General features: G+C 40.5%; 1 protein-coding gene across 1 annotated transcript in view; it reads left to right on the top strand.

The window, feature by feature from the left end:
- Positions 1-13305, top strand: part of si:dkey-215k6.1 (transmembrane protein 132B) — a 229339-nt gene extending 216034 nt beyond the window's left edge. Inside the window, exons 8-16 of the mRNA XM_061766865.1 lie at positions 161-224; positions 301-432; positions 1251-1328; positions 2914-2976; positions 4686-4814; positions 7614-7742; positions 8142-8438; positions 9048-9316; positions 11171-13305. Of these exons, the coding sequence (XP_061622849.1) occupies positions 161-224; positions 301-432; positions 1251-1328; positions 2914-2976; positions 4686-4814; positions 7614-7742; positions 8142-8438; positions 9048-9316; positions 11171-11759 (1750 nt within the window). The 3' untranslated portion in view covers positions 11760-13305. The remainder of the gene's footprint in view (positions 1-160; positions 225-300; positions 433-1250; positions 1329-2913; positions 2977-4685; positions 4815-7613; positions 7743-8141; positions 8439-9047; positions 9317-11170) is intronic.
- The last annotated feature ends 1454 nt before the right edge of the window (positions 13306-14759 follow it).

Consider the following 14759-nt stretch of genomic DNA (forward strand, 5'->3'; position numbering starts at 1 on the left):
AAAATCATCATACTAAAAAATGTGAAAACAATTGACCACTGAGCCTTAACTTTAACAACAAATTGTTTTGCTATTTAAGTGTCGCACAAAAAAACTCAAGAAAAAGCCAAACATTCGATGCAATATCAGTAATGACTTTTTCTCTCGTGTCTATCATCAGGCCGACCCGAGACAGCGAAGATGACGAAGACGACGAGAGGAAGGGCAAAGGATGCACCCTGCAGGTTGTCCACTTTCTTTGTGTTTCATGATATTAGGTGGAAGACGAAATTAAGATCAGACATGTCCGTTGTCCTCCAGTACCAGTACGCCCTGGTGAGAGTCCTCACCCACTTTGTGGCAGAGCCCTCCGACCCGGGAGGTGAGGTAGTCCACATGCTAGGCGGCGACTGGCAGGCCGACATCACTCACCTGGTCCTGGATCAGCTCAAGGTCAGTAGTGCACCAATTTGTTTACGCTACATTACTACAATTTTCGTATTATTTAAGAATTGTTAATTTATAATTTGAGGGTTGAAACTGAGAACATTTGGATTTTTTTTTTTATTAAAAAAAAAGATATTTACATGAAAAAAAGTTTGTTTTTTACAATTTTGCTTTTGTTTTATTTATACTTACCTAAAATGTGTTTTATTTCACAATTCTATTCGTATATAATTTTACAAATTGTCTAAATTAAAGTTCATAAATATTTTTTAAAATAAATATTACAAAATAAAAAAAATCTAAATTGTTTTGAATTACTATTTGATTTTTAAGCGATATGTGTCATTAATAAAATATTTAAAATTTGTTTTTATTTGACAATTCTATTTTTTACAAAGTTAATTTTTCATTGAATACAAATAGTTGTGAATCTAGTTTTATTTTGCAATTGTTTTTATATCAACATACTTCTACACATTAAAAAGAAGAAAAAAATATACATTTTTGAATTTAATTTAATTTACGATTTTTAAAATTTTCACTAATGAAACAATATTAAACATTTTAGTTTCATTGTATTAGTTGGTTTGTTATATTTATTTTTAATTGGTAAAAGATTTATTTTTATTTCCTTCTTTTTGATTGGTATTTAAAAATGACTCCTGTAATATTTGCTTTCATTTTACAATTTTAATTTTCATATTATAGCTTAAAACTGCGGAATTTTTATTTATTTATCGGCTAATAGTAGAACTATTCGGTAGCCACTTTATTAGGTATTAGGTATTAAGTGTACCTAATGAATCGGCCGTTGTTATATACAGGTGGAAGATGAACGCATCGCCAGGCTGGTAGACAGACGCGTTCTTATTGGACGAGACCTGGGCATCACCACCATACAAGTACGTGCCACACAGTGCGTGCACATACACGCGCGCTCGTGCACATACACACGCACACACACACACAAATTGTATCAATTCAATTTTATAAATATTTTTACAAATACATATAAATTTAAAACATCAAATTTGTTTGGAATGACTTTGACTTTTAAGTGATATGTGTGTAGTTAATCAAATATTTTATATTTGGTTTTATTTGACACACAGACACACACACACACATACAGCGGCTGAAATAAGTATTTAACACGTCACCATTTTTCTGACAATGTAGTGGATTTCCAAAGGTGCTATTGACATGAAAAATTCACCAGATGTTTTGAACAACCAAAGTAATCCACAGGTTTACATACAGTTAGATTACAATGTATGTACACAATTTAGGAAAACCCAGATGCTGATGTCATGTCTTTGAAAGCTTCTGAGTAGTTTATTGACAACAATTGAGTTAATCAGAGACAACTGTGGATGCATTTGAAGGCAGACCTGAAACACACTGCTTCTTTACGTAACATCATGGGAAACTCTTAAGTAAAGCCAAGACATAAGGTTGACAATTTTGGGCTTGCATAAGTCTGGTTCATCCTTGGGTGCAATTTCTATCGGTTCAAATAATTATACGCAAGTATGAACACCGTGGGAATCTCCAGCCATCATACACTCAGGAAAAAGAACAGGTTCTGTTTCCCAGAGATGAATGTGCTTTGGTCCGAAATCTGCATATTAACCCCAAAACAAATGCAAAAGACCTTGTGAAGATGCTGGTTGAAGCCAGTAAGACTGTATCATTATCCACAGTGAAACAAGAACTAATGCGTGGGACACATTAATAGTCTCTTAGCTCCGTGTGACTTGATTCATCCAATGCAGCCTCCCCGGTAAGATTTTATTATTTTCAACATCCATCCATCCACTTTCTGCTTATCTGCTTATCCTCACTAGGGTCGTGGGCATGCTATAGCCTATCCCAGCTGACTCTGGGCAAGAGGCGGGGTACACCCTGAATCAATCGCAGGGCACATATAGACAAACAACCATTCGCACTCACATTCACAGCTACCGACAGTTTAGAGTTTTCAATTAACCTACCATCCAGGTTTTTGGGATGTGGGAGGAAACCGGAGTACTCAGAGAAAATACACGCAGGCACGGACGGGGAGAACATGCAAACAGGCGAATGTGCTAACCAGTTGTCCACCGTGCCGTGCTTCTCTTATTATTCTGGTAATTTTGGCTTTCTTGACCTAAAAAAGGAAATGGTTAGTCTGCTTTCATGTCAGACAGTGAGAGAAAAAAAGAGAATATCTTTATATTGTGTAAGTAAACTTCTGTTTTCTACTGTACACAGGAATTTAGTCAGCATTTCTGTGGTTGTCCCAGTAGATATTTGATAGTGTGACATTTCAATGTAGGCTCCAACAATCTTTCCATTCACATGTTCACTCTTCTGTTATTCTTCTCTCGATGTATAAAGATAGCATATTTGTTATTCTTCAACTTTCGAGTTTGGGATTGAATTTACCTGATTAGAGAAGCTCCCCTTCTGTTACAAAAAAAGGTTGTCCTGTGTTTTGTTCCCCAGGTGTTGTCACCTCTGTCCGACTCCATCCTAGCAGAGAAGACCGTGACCGTGTTGGATGACAAGGTAACAAAAGTACAGTGAACCCAATTAATTACGAGGAGATACGTTCACGACCCAGCCGAGATAGGTAAAAATCTGCAATATAGAGTCAATATGGTAATTTAAAAAAAAAAACAATAGTCCGCCAAACACACATGCATTTTAAACACACTTAAACTACGTATTGCATCAAATTTGTTATTTAAATGTACCACATTTTAATTGGATTTAAATTTTTATTTAGCATAACCATAACTATCATGAATCATATTGTAATTAGAGTGAATTGTCTGAATTATCTTGTAATTAGGAATTTCTCATCTTATCGAATTGGAGTGAATTTTTATTGTAATTACAATTAATCGTATTGAATATAGAATCATTACTACCATGAATCTAATTGTAACTGGAATGAATTATGTTGTAATCGGGTTGAATCGTATTGCATGTTGTATCATATCTACCCTGAATCACATTGAAATTGGAGTTAATAGTATCATAATCAGGGTTAATCTTATTGAAAATTGTAATTACCATGGATCATACTGTAACCAGAGTGAATCATATCATTACTGGTGTTAATGGTAATGCATATCAAATCAGAATGACAATGATTCACATTTTAATTGGAGTAAATCTCATCTTGTATATCCAACCATAAATACCATGAATCATATTGTAATTGGACTAAATCATATCATAATTAGCGTTAATCTTATTGTGTATAATAACTACCATGAACCATATTGTAACTGGAGTGAATTATATTGGAATTGGGGTTAATAATATTGCATATCGAATCAGAACCACTATGAAACATATTGAAAATCGTAATCATGGTGAATCGTAATGTAACTGGAGTGACTTTTATCTCATATAGTAAATCGGGGTATTGTATTGTATTGTAACTACAGTGAATGATCTTCTAATCAGGGTAAATCGCGTTGCACATTGAATAGCTACCATGATTCACAATGTCAATTGTATATTGCATTGTAACAAACACAAATCATATCATCATAATTGGAGTGAATCGTATCATTATCAGACTAAAATCTTATTGCGCATCAAATAACTGCCATGATTCATATTGTAAATCGTAACTGTGGTGTGACTTTTATTGCATATTGTATCGTTACTACCATGAGTCATATTCTAATTGGAATTAATTGTATCGTATTGAGGTTGAATCATATTGCGTATAGTATCGTAACTACAGTGAATCATATTATAACTAGATTCAATCATATTGTAATTGGGGTGAATCATATTGCACATGGAATAACTAATGTAATAATGCACATTGTAAATCATTATTGGGATGAATCCCATTACATATTGTAACCTCCAATAATCAAATCATATATGGAGTGAATCGTAGCATAATCATGATGAATCGTATTGCATATTGTATCATAATCACTGCAATGAATCATACTGTAATATACAGGTAATTGGAGTGAATTGTGTCTTATTATTTGTACGGTGAATCTATAGTATGACATCGGCCTCACCTTTCAGCTACCTCTTGTCTCGCGTTCTACCGCCATTATAATTAGTTGACAGTGGAAAAGCCTCAACTGTCATCCGGACCTGAAGTGAACTGGACACAAATGTCAAAATGGCGTCAGACGAGTTTTCGACGTGACCTTCGCCCCTACAAAAATAAAAATAGAGTGTTTTCCTACGTCATGTCGGCGGTTTGAATGAGCAGTCGGTCCTCCTGTCCGCAGGTCACCATCGCAGACATGGGGGTCCAGTTGGTCGCCTCGCTGTCGCTCAGCATGGCGGCCGCTGGTGGAAATTATCAAGCCCTACAGCTGACCGCCACCGCCAGCGACCTAATGCATGCCCCCAAACAGGTAGGATCACACAAACTACACGATGTGTGGAAGCCCATAGAAAATAATGTCAGTAGAAATAAGCTGTCATAAAAGTGGAAAAAGAACTTTATCGCCATTAAAAGGAATATGTACTTGAACGATAAAAGCCAAACAGGAAGGTTAGCTGTGTTGCCGATGTGCCTCACACTATAAAGCAAAAAAAAAAAAAAGGGATAATGTTTTTAATGTAATATTTTTGTGCCAAAAAAAGATATTTTTGTGAAAAAAAATTTGTAATTCATAAGAGAAAAAGGTATTTGTTTTCATGCAATAAAAATCACAAATTAATTTATGTGAAAATAAAATTCCAGTGGCCAGCAGATATGTAATATATTGCTTTTAACAATGTAACTTTGTTTAATATTTGAATGACCAGCTGTTATGATTGGATGATTTGCATTTCCCTTATTTCATACGGGGGGAGAAACCCGAAATGGGAGAGTTGACCTCTCCTGCAGGGCTCTTCATATCTTCCCAGTGAAACTTAACAGACACACACGCATGCACGCACACACATGCACGCGTGCACGCATACACGCATACACACACAAACACACACACAAACACAGTAGATAGCAGGTTGGTGTGGAACGAGAAGCCCCGAGGTTGTAATCAGCGAATCCAAAGAGTAATTCTGCACTGTGAACATCTCACGCTCCTTATCTATCAGCCTTACATGATAATCACTTTCTAATTAGCCACATGCCTAACTTGCAGCCACTAACTATGTGTGTGTATGTATATATTTATACAGTATATTCTGTATGTGTGCATGCACGTGTGTGTGTGCGTGTGTGTGTCTGTGTGAGATTATGCCCTTCCAAGTTTGCGCTCATATCTTGTTCCCACCTGTGCTTTGATTTGAGGCTACACGTGCTTACCGTAATTAGAGACAGCAAGCAGCTCATACAATAACAAAACAAAGATAATGAAACAAGTTGACATTATTATTATTCATGGTTGGTAAATTAGTTAGTTAATTAGTCAGTAGGTTGTTTGGTTACTTTGTCAATTTGTCTGTCAATCAGTCAGTTGACTGGTTGGTTGGTCAGTTAATTAGCAAGTAAGTCGGTCAGTCAGTTAATCAAGCTTTTATTCCGTTTGTAAGTCAGTTGGTTAGTCAGTCACTTCGTTAGTCATTCTGTCAGTTGGTTAGTCAGTTGTCCGTTGCTTAGTCAGTCAGTCAGTTATCCGTTTTGCAGTTAGTTACTTTGTTAGTCAAACGGTCAGTTTTCTGTTTGTCTGCTGTCAGTCGGATAGTTAACAGTGAACAGACAGTCAATTTATACATCAGTCTCTCAGCTAGTATGTTAGTTAGTTACTTAGTCAGTCAGTCATTCAGTCAGTCAGTCAGTCAACCAGCCGCTAAACACGCCAGGCAGGTGTTTATTTTGTGGCTTGGCCAGTCACTATGTTAAGTAATTAGTAGATTAATTCACCGCCCTGGGTTCCTCGGTGAGGGGACGTGTCCCGTCCGCCAGGCTGCTCTCAGGTGGACCCCTGGACCTGATCCCGCCCCTCGATTGATTGAGTGGGGTCCTCAGCCGCCGCGGTGCGGCCACAGCAATTACAGGGCACTTTGTGTCTTTGTGCATGTAAAACAGTATCAATTCACTTGCATGTATCCGCAGGCACACACCCCTAGGACTCTTCCAATGGGTGTGGGGTCACGCACTTACTGCGACAAATAATTCATGAATATGCAAATCGCGTGTGTATCCCCTCACTTATACTCTCGTCCTGTAAACTTTTATAATTCACATAATTAATGCCACCACACTTCAGTTGTACAGTCAAGTTCACGACCCTTGTCCTGCATGCTTCTTCTCCTGTCATTGTCCTGTTCTATCTTGTCCTGTCCTTCCCTCACAGGTTGTAGCACTACAGCCCATGCAACACTCATATTTAACACGCATTGTTGTAGATAATGTAATGATTTACTTCTCTCATCCTGTTTACATTTAGCACTTTGCCTTTTGTCTTTGTTTCTCCTCTCCCTTGTTCTGTTCGACTGATCAAGTCTGATTCTCAATAAACCTCAATTATAATACCACAGCGGAAGCTTAAAAATTCCTGTGACACAGTAAAACTCTTCTGGCATGAATGGGATACAGATTTTCCATTCTGCTTGACTTAACAGCCGAACAGGACAAAAAAAAAAAGTAGGTTAATCACACTACCGGTGGCACGGTGGACAACTGGTTAGCACATCTGCCTCACAGTTCTGAGGACTGGGGTTCAAATCCCGGTCCCGCCTGTGTGGAGTTTGCATGTTCTCCCCGTGCCCGTGTGGGTTTTCTCCGGGTACTCCGGTTTCCTCCCACATCTCAAAAACATGCATGGTAGGTTAATTGAAGACTCTAAATTGCCCGTTGGTGTGAATGTGAGTGTGAATGGTTGTTTGTTTATATGTGCCCTGCGATTGGCTGGCGACCAGTTCAGGGTGTACCCCGCCTCTCGCCTGAGGATGAATGAATGAACGAATCACACTACCAGCCAGCCAGTTAGTCAGTTGGTAAATCGAAAAAGGTTACTCAGTGGGCCACTTCATTAGATAGTCAGTTGGGCATTTAGTAAGTTAGTAATTCAACCAGTAGTTAGTCAGACGGTGAAAATACATGACCAACATCTGTACAGACTGGCGCCATGGTGGTACACTTTGAACTGTTACGGTCTCCTTTCTTTGGGTTAAAGTGGGGCGGTGAACTGGCATGGCCAGCAGGTGGCGCGGTGGTTAAAAGGTGAATGTGTTTAAAGTGGTTGTGATTCCATCTTCAGGAAGCAGCCATCAGTGCCTGGATCCACTACAGTGATGGCTGCATTACGCCACTGGACATCTATGACCCCAAAGACTTCCTGCTGTCTGCCGTGTCATTGGATGACGCTGTCATCTCCATAACCAATGAGGTGGGCGCCTCTATTCGGACCAACAATCTTGTTGGTCAAATTGTTTCATCAGGAGCAACACGAGCCCATCGTGATAGCCGAGTTAGTTAGTTAGTCAATTAGTTATTTAGCCATTCATTCAGACAGTTTGTCAGTTAGTCAGTCAGCCTGTTAGTTAATTAATCAGTCAGTAGGTTAGTCACTTAGTTAGCTAATTAGTGGGTCAGTCAGTTAGTACGCCAGTCAGTTAATCAGTCATTTAGTAAGTTTGTCACTCAACCAGCCAACCAGTGAGTTAGTAAGTTTGTGAGTGTTATTCAATAAGTCAGTAAGTTTGTTACTCAGCCAGCCAGTTAGTTAGTTAATTAGTTAATTCACTTCTTCCTGTTGGCCCTCTTATATGTGGCCTTGCTCCACCAGGAGCAACACTGGCCTGTGGTGGTGGCGGAGGGCGAAGGCCAGGGGGCACTGGTGCGTGTGGAGATGGTGATATCGGAGACATGCCAGAAGTCCAAGAGGAAGAGTGTGTTAGCGTCGGGCGTCGGCAAAGTGGCGGTCAAGTTTGGCGATGGGAGAGGAGGAGACGGAGGCGGAGTTCCTGAAAAAGGAGACAGGCCGGACAACGGCACTGAGCAGCTGAGAGCTGGAGAGGAAGCAGAGTGGAAGTCCAGAAGTGTGGTGGTGGCCGAGGACCTTGAGGAAGGCGCTATGAGGAAGGTGGGACAACAGCAACAAAAATCTGTTTTTACTGTTACATTAAGTAGGCTGCGGCACGGTGGCCGACTGGTTAGAGCGTCAGCCTCACAGTTCTGAGGACCCGGGTTCAATCCCCGGCCCCGCCTGTGTGGAGTTTGCATGTTCTCCCCGTGCCTGCGTGGGTTTTCTCCGGGCACTCCGGTTTCCTCCCACATCCCAAAAACATGCATTAATTGGAGACTCTAAATTGCCCGTAGGCATGATTGTGAGTGTGAATGATTGTTTGTTTCTATGTGCCCTGCGATTGGCTGGCAACCAGTTCAGAGTGTACCCTGCCTCCTGCCCGATGACAGCTGGGATAGGCTCCAGCACGCCCGCGACCCTAGTGAGGAGAAGCGGCTCAGAAAATGGATGGATTAAGTAGGCTATATAGGCCTTAAAAAGTAAACTAGCAACTAGTTCACGTGTGCACCGCCTCTCGCTCGCAGTTAGCCAGGATAGGCTCCAGCATGCCCGTGACCCGAGGGGGGATAAGCATTGTAGAAAATTATTCGATGGATAGCTGGAAGTGTAGTAAAAGCGAACAACAATAATCAATGCTGAGTGTCCGATTATCCATCCAATCATCAGGTCAGCTTAACGACCAAGAGTACCGTGACCCATCGGGCGTCGAGCGGGAAAGCAGGCAGTGGCAGCGGGGTTGGCGGCAAGGGTACGAGCCAAACGGGTGACTACGCCGGTTACCCGGCACAAGTGGAGGTGCCCGGACCCTTGGACAGCGAGCTGACCCAGACCACCAGAGGACTCTCAGACCTGGAGATCGGCATGTACGCCCTCCTGGGGGTCTTCTGTCTGGCCATACTCGTCTTCCTCATCAACTGTGTCAGCTTTGCCTTCAGGTAACTTATTTTCATACAAGACCCTACGGACAAAGGTTTCTGGACTACTTGATTAAACATTAATTTGTACAAAACAATTCACTGTTGAAGTATCAAAGTGTACACGATGCTATTAAAGTTACCATCATTGACCAAATTCACAGTTAAAGGTACCAAAGATAACACAACTCACTGTTAAGGAACCAAAGATGACAGAATTAGCAGTTAAAGTTACCAAAGATGACACAACTAACTGTTAAAGATAAAGAAGACTCGCTGTTTAGGTACCAAAGATGACAGAATTTACCATTAAAGTTACCAAAGACCAAACAACTTACCATTAAGGTATTAAAGACACCGCAACTTTCCCTTAAAGACAGCAAACATGACAGAATTTGCAGTGAAAGACTACACCAAAGACTACACAATTAGCTGTTAAGATACCAAAACATTCACTGTTAAAGAGAACAGCATTTGGAGTTAAAGTTACCAAAGAAAAAAACAATTCACTATTAAGGTATTAAAGACACTATGACTTGCTGGTAAGGTACCAAAGAAACCACAACTTGCTGTTACATGTACCAAAGATGGGAGAATTCGCAGTAACAAGGTACCAAAGATGACACAACGCAGTGTTAAGGTACTAGAGAGTTAAGTTGTGGTTAAAGGCACCAAAGACGAGGCAACAAGCTGTTAAAGTACCAAAGACAATGCAAATTTGTATTTAAGGTACCACAGACAACATAAATTGCAGTTACAAGGTACCAAAGATGACACAATTCAGTGTGAAGCCACCAAAGACAATAGAATTTGCAATTAAAATTACAAAAAACAAAACAACTCACTGTTAAGGTACCAAAGACACCTCAACTTTCTGTTAAAGGTACCAAATACAGCATCATTCGCAGGAATATGGTACCAAAGATGACACAACTCAGTGTTAGGGTACCAAAGACGACATAATTTACAGTTAAAGGTACCAAAAATTACACAACAAGCTGTGAAAGTACCAAAGGCTTGCTGTTGAAGATGCCAAAGACACCATAAGTCACAGTTAAATGTAAACGTATCTAATTTTTTTAGGTACCAAGGACGACATAACCGGCAGAAGCTCATCTGTGCTTTTATCTCCAGTAAACTTGACTATTGCAATGGTCTTCTGATTATACTACTCCAAAAGAGCATTAAACATCTACAGCTCATTCAGAACGCTGCAGCTCAGGTTCTGACCAGAACAAAGAGATCAAAGCATATTACTCCAATTCTAAAGTCTCTACACTGGTTCTCAGTCAGCTATACAATAGACATTCAATTTCTGCTGATGGGCTGTAAATCGTTAAATGGTTTAGGTCATGAATACATTAAAGAAGTGCTAATGGAATTTAAACCCAGTATGGCTCTGAGATCTACAGACTCAGGTCAAATAGTGGAGCACAGAGTCCAAAGCAAACATGGTGAAGCAGCATTTAGCTATTACGCTGCACAGCAATGGAATAAGTTGGCAACAGAAGTGACGTCAGCCCCAAGAATGAATGTTTTGAGTCCAGGTAAAAACTTTTTTTTTTCTTATGCTTATGACAGAGCATTTTAGAGCATTTTCATCTTTTTAAAAAACTATTTTTGCACTATACATTTCTTTATTAATTTTAGTAAGCTGTCTTTTATTTTTTTGTACTTTGTCTTTAAATCCTTTTTATCATGTAAAGCACTTTGAGTTACTGTACCTTGTGGATGAAATGCGTCTTAAATTTGTCTTGCCTTAAAAACAACAGCTTGCCCGTTGAAGGTACCAAAGATAATAAAATACATTTTGTTGATGTATAAATGGCCCATAGTTGTTTTTTTAAATGTGCAATTCTGGTATGTAACCCTCAGATATCGCCACAAGCAGGTGCCCGTCCTGGAGACAGGTGGAAACATGAACCACGCCCACGACTGGGTGTGGCTGGGCAATGACGCCGACCTCCTAGCAGACCACCCGGACCATCCGGACCCGTGTCCGGGGGCGCTGCCCGACGAGTGCACCACCATCATTGACCGTGGCGAGGACACCTACGAGGAGAACAAGTACCTCCTGAACGGGGCGGGTACCGCCTTGGCCGTGGCTGCCAACAGGGGCGGCGGGGGGCACCGCGGTGTCTCCCACAGCCAGACCTTACCCCGGTCCCTCCCGGACTCCCACCAGTGCCTTTCCACCATCACCGCTGCCCGACACGACACCGAGCATCTCAACAACTCCCCCAGGGCGTCCGCCAAACGCAAACGGGTCAAATTCACGTCATTTGCCACTGTGCTGCCCAACGACCACCATCAGGGCGGAGCTCGGGGCAGCAGCCCATACGCCAACCCCTCGGTCCTGCTCGGGAAGGGCGGTGAGGACGACATCAAGTGGGTCTGCCACGATGTGGACATGAGCCAGTCAGAAATGAGGAGCTACATGGAGAGGCTACAAGACAGTTTGTGACTATGTGGCGGGTGGGGCGGTGTGGTGGACGGGGGACAGAGGGGGGCCGCCCAGGAGAGTCTGCCACGATGTGGACATGGCCCAGTCGGAAATCAGCAGCTACATGGAAAGGCTAAAATACAATTTGTCGAGGGACTGAGTGGCAAACAGGGAGACCAGTCGCGTGGCACCCAGGAGATTCTGTCACATTTTATGTGATGGAACAGCAGGGGGGTTGGGAGGTTGGTCTCAAGGGGGCTGGCGCCCAGTAGGAACCGGGCATATGGATCTGGGTGAATCCATGATGACAATTCACCTGTGAGGCCTTTTGGATACAAGGGAGCACGGGAAGGACGGACGTGAAGGGAAGGATGGCAAGGATTGGCCAAGAATGTTGTGCAACACACACAGGAAGTGCAAATAAAGTTAACGCAATAAAAGACAACAATTCAAAATGAGAGCGTTAAAAAAAAAACATTAGAGGCTTTTAATTTGGAGGGTGTGCCGGGAAGAGTGTACAAAGCGACCATGAAGTTGACGCTTTTGTTGTCATTACTAGGAAACCATTGTGCTTTTCACAATAAGTTACCATTCGCATAAAAACAAGTGTTATTTTTTTATTTTATATATTTTCATTGCAATGATCCATTTAGGTTTATGATCTATTTTTAATATTCTCAAAAAATGTTTTATTTTGCCATTTCCTCTATACAAAATTGCACAATGGAGCCCTTTCCTAACTACAAAATAAAATACTTTAGCGCCAAAAGTGGGCGACTGCGATATAAGAGGCACTCAAACTTGCACAAGTAGCGACAGGAAGTCACAATAAGACAAAGTCATTTTGAGCTTTTACTTTGTAGGCCGGGACTAGTGTACAAAGCAACCATCAAGTTGGCACTTTTGACACCATTACCAGGAAACCTATTCTGCTTGTGTGGGGGCGTGTGTGTGCGTGCGTGTTATTTCTTGGCTACAAAATTTATCAATGGATACATTTCCTGGCTGCAAAATGAGACTTTGGCATCAGAAGTTGGGGGGGGAATGCGCCTGGACTCAAACTTGCACAATTAGCAACAGGAAGGGAGATCATTTCTTGTTGTTTCAAATGAAAGAACTTCCAGCCATTGACAGCGCAATCTGCTCCCTATCGACTCCTCCTCCCTCCTCTCTTTACGTGAAAAGACTTTTCTGCTTCCTGTAGGTGAAGCTATAGCGAGACAATGGACCACTTATCTAAAGTAGATTTGAATTCTTTTTAGTTTTATTTTGAAATATAGTCAGTTTTTCCCTGTGTTCTTTGCAAATGTGTTGGACTTTTATTTTAGAGATGAATTATGATTATTTATTTAAATTAAGCACCTAGGTGGGGTTGGGGGGTAGCACATGAGGGGGGCCTCACCTTTGTGGTTTTGTGTTAAAAGCTCAGGTGATGACGCAGAGAACAATAACAATAAACAGAGACAACGACCACATCGTTAGGACGGCAATATTTATTATTTGTAAATGTGAGTTAGAGTGCAATGTAATCAAATGTTGTAAGTAAATAAACATGATCAAAACAAGAGGTCACGAGTCAGGACTCTTTAACCCCGAGATGCCGCAAAATAGTTGTTGGTGACAATAAAATACATATTCTTAGATATTTGTATTTTATGTGTATGTATTGTATATTATATGATCAGTAGCTTGTTTCACAGAATGAGACCACAAAAACTGTCGTAACTGCAATATCTCTATTTGAGCCTTTCACCCAGTACCCAGCTAGACAGGAAATTGCCAAGGGTTGGTTAAGGTTGTTTTCTCGCAGCGACACAGCAAAATGCATTTTTATATATGAAACACTGGAACAAAAAGTGAACAAAATTTACAATGTTTACATTCGGTTGCCTGTTTTATACAGAGACCCTACAAAAGTTTCATAGAATGTGTTGACCCTTTTATACATCAGGCATCTTCCACACAAAGATGCTACAAAATGCTCGTTGTATATGCAACCGTGAAAAAGGTCACCTTAAATGATCAACAATTCCCACATAAAACACAAAATTTCAATTAATCAACCTGTTTCATATTAAAAAAAAACACAAAATTACAATATGAGTAAGACATCTTTCACGCAGAGATGCCAATAAAAGGTCTTTTTATACAAAACAGTGAAAAGGGTCAACTTAAATGATCAACATTTACCAAATGAAATATATTCCATTAATCAGTAGCCCTTTTCACACAGTGACCCAGCAAAATATGTGAGTTAATGAAAGGAAAGGCTTGTTTCTTGCAGGGACCCTGTAAAATATCCCAAAATACAAAACAGTGAAAAACTAAAATGTTTCACACAGAGGCTGTGCAAATCAAATGCCAGTTCATAGTCAATGGTATTTTTCACACAGAGGCATTGACAAAATGTAGAGAACAGTGGAGAAAAAAATCAAGAAATCAGTAGCTGCTTTAACACAGAGACCAAGCAAAATTACTGTTTGTATCTACTGTAACAGTGTCAAAACCACTTTACACATTCATTTGGCTGTTTCACACAGAGATCCCTGCAAGATTTTACACTGAAAAAAGGTTGTGAGCTTGTATATTCAATTGCCAGTTTTATAACGAGATCCCACAAAATGGCTGTTTGTACAGAACAGTGAAAAGATGGAACATGCTGTCTTAAACAATCACTAGCCAGTTTCAATCAGAGACACAACAAAATGGCCAATTATGCAGGGGGAAAAAATGGTGGAAAATCCTAGTTTGTACCATCAGTAACTGGTTTGACAGAGAGAACCTGCAAAAAAAAACACCATATAGCACAATCTTTTTCATACGGAAATAGACTATTTCAACGACAGCTGACCTTTTGATTGACACGTATCAGTCTGTGGACTGAATTGGACTATCGACTTACAATGAAAAGCTGGAGAGAAAGAAGAAGAGAATAAGATGGTGGAAAAAAAACAAGATTGGTCCAAATTTCATCAGACAAAAAGGCTCCACTGAAACCATTTTCTTCCATCCCACAGAGTA

The sequence above is a fragment of the Phyllopteryx taeniolatus genome, chromosome 3 (assembly GCF_024500385.1).
Source record: "Phyllopteryx taeniolatus isolate TA_2022b chromosome 3, UOR_Ptae_1.2, whole genome shotgun sequence".
Classification (NCBI taxonomy): Eukaryota; Metazoa; Chordata; class Actinopteri; order Syngnathiformes; family Syngnathidae; genus Phyllopteryx; species Phyllopteryx taeniolatus.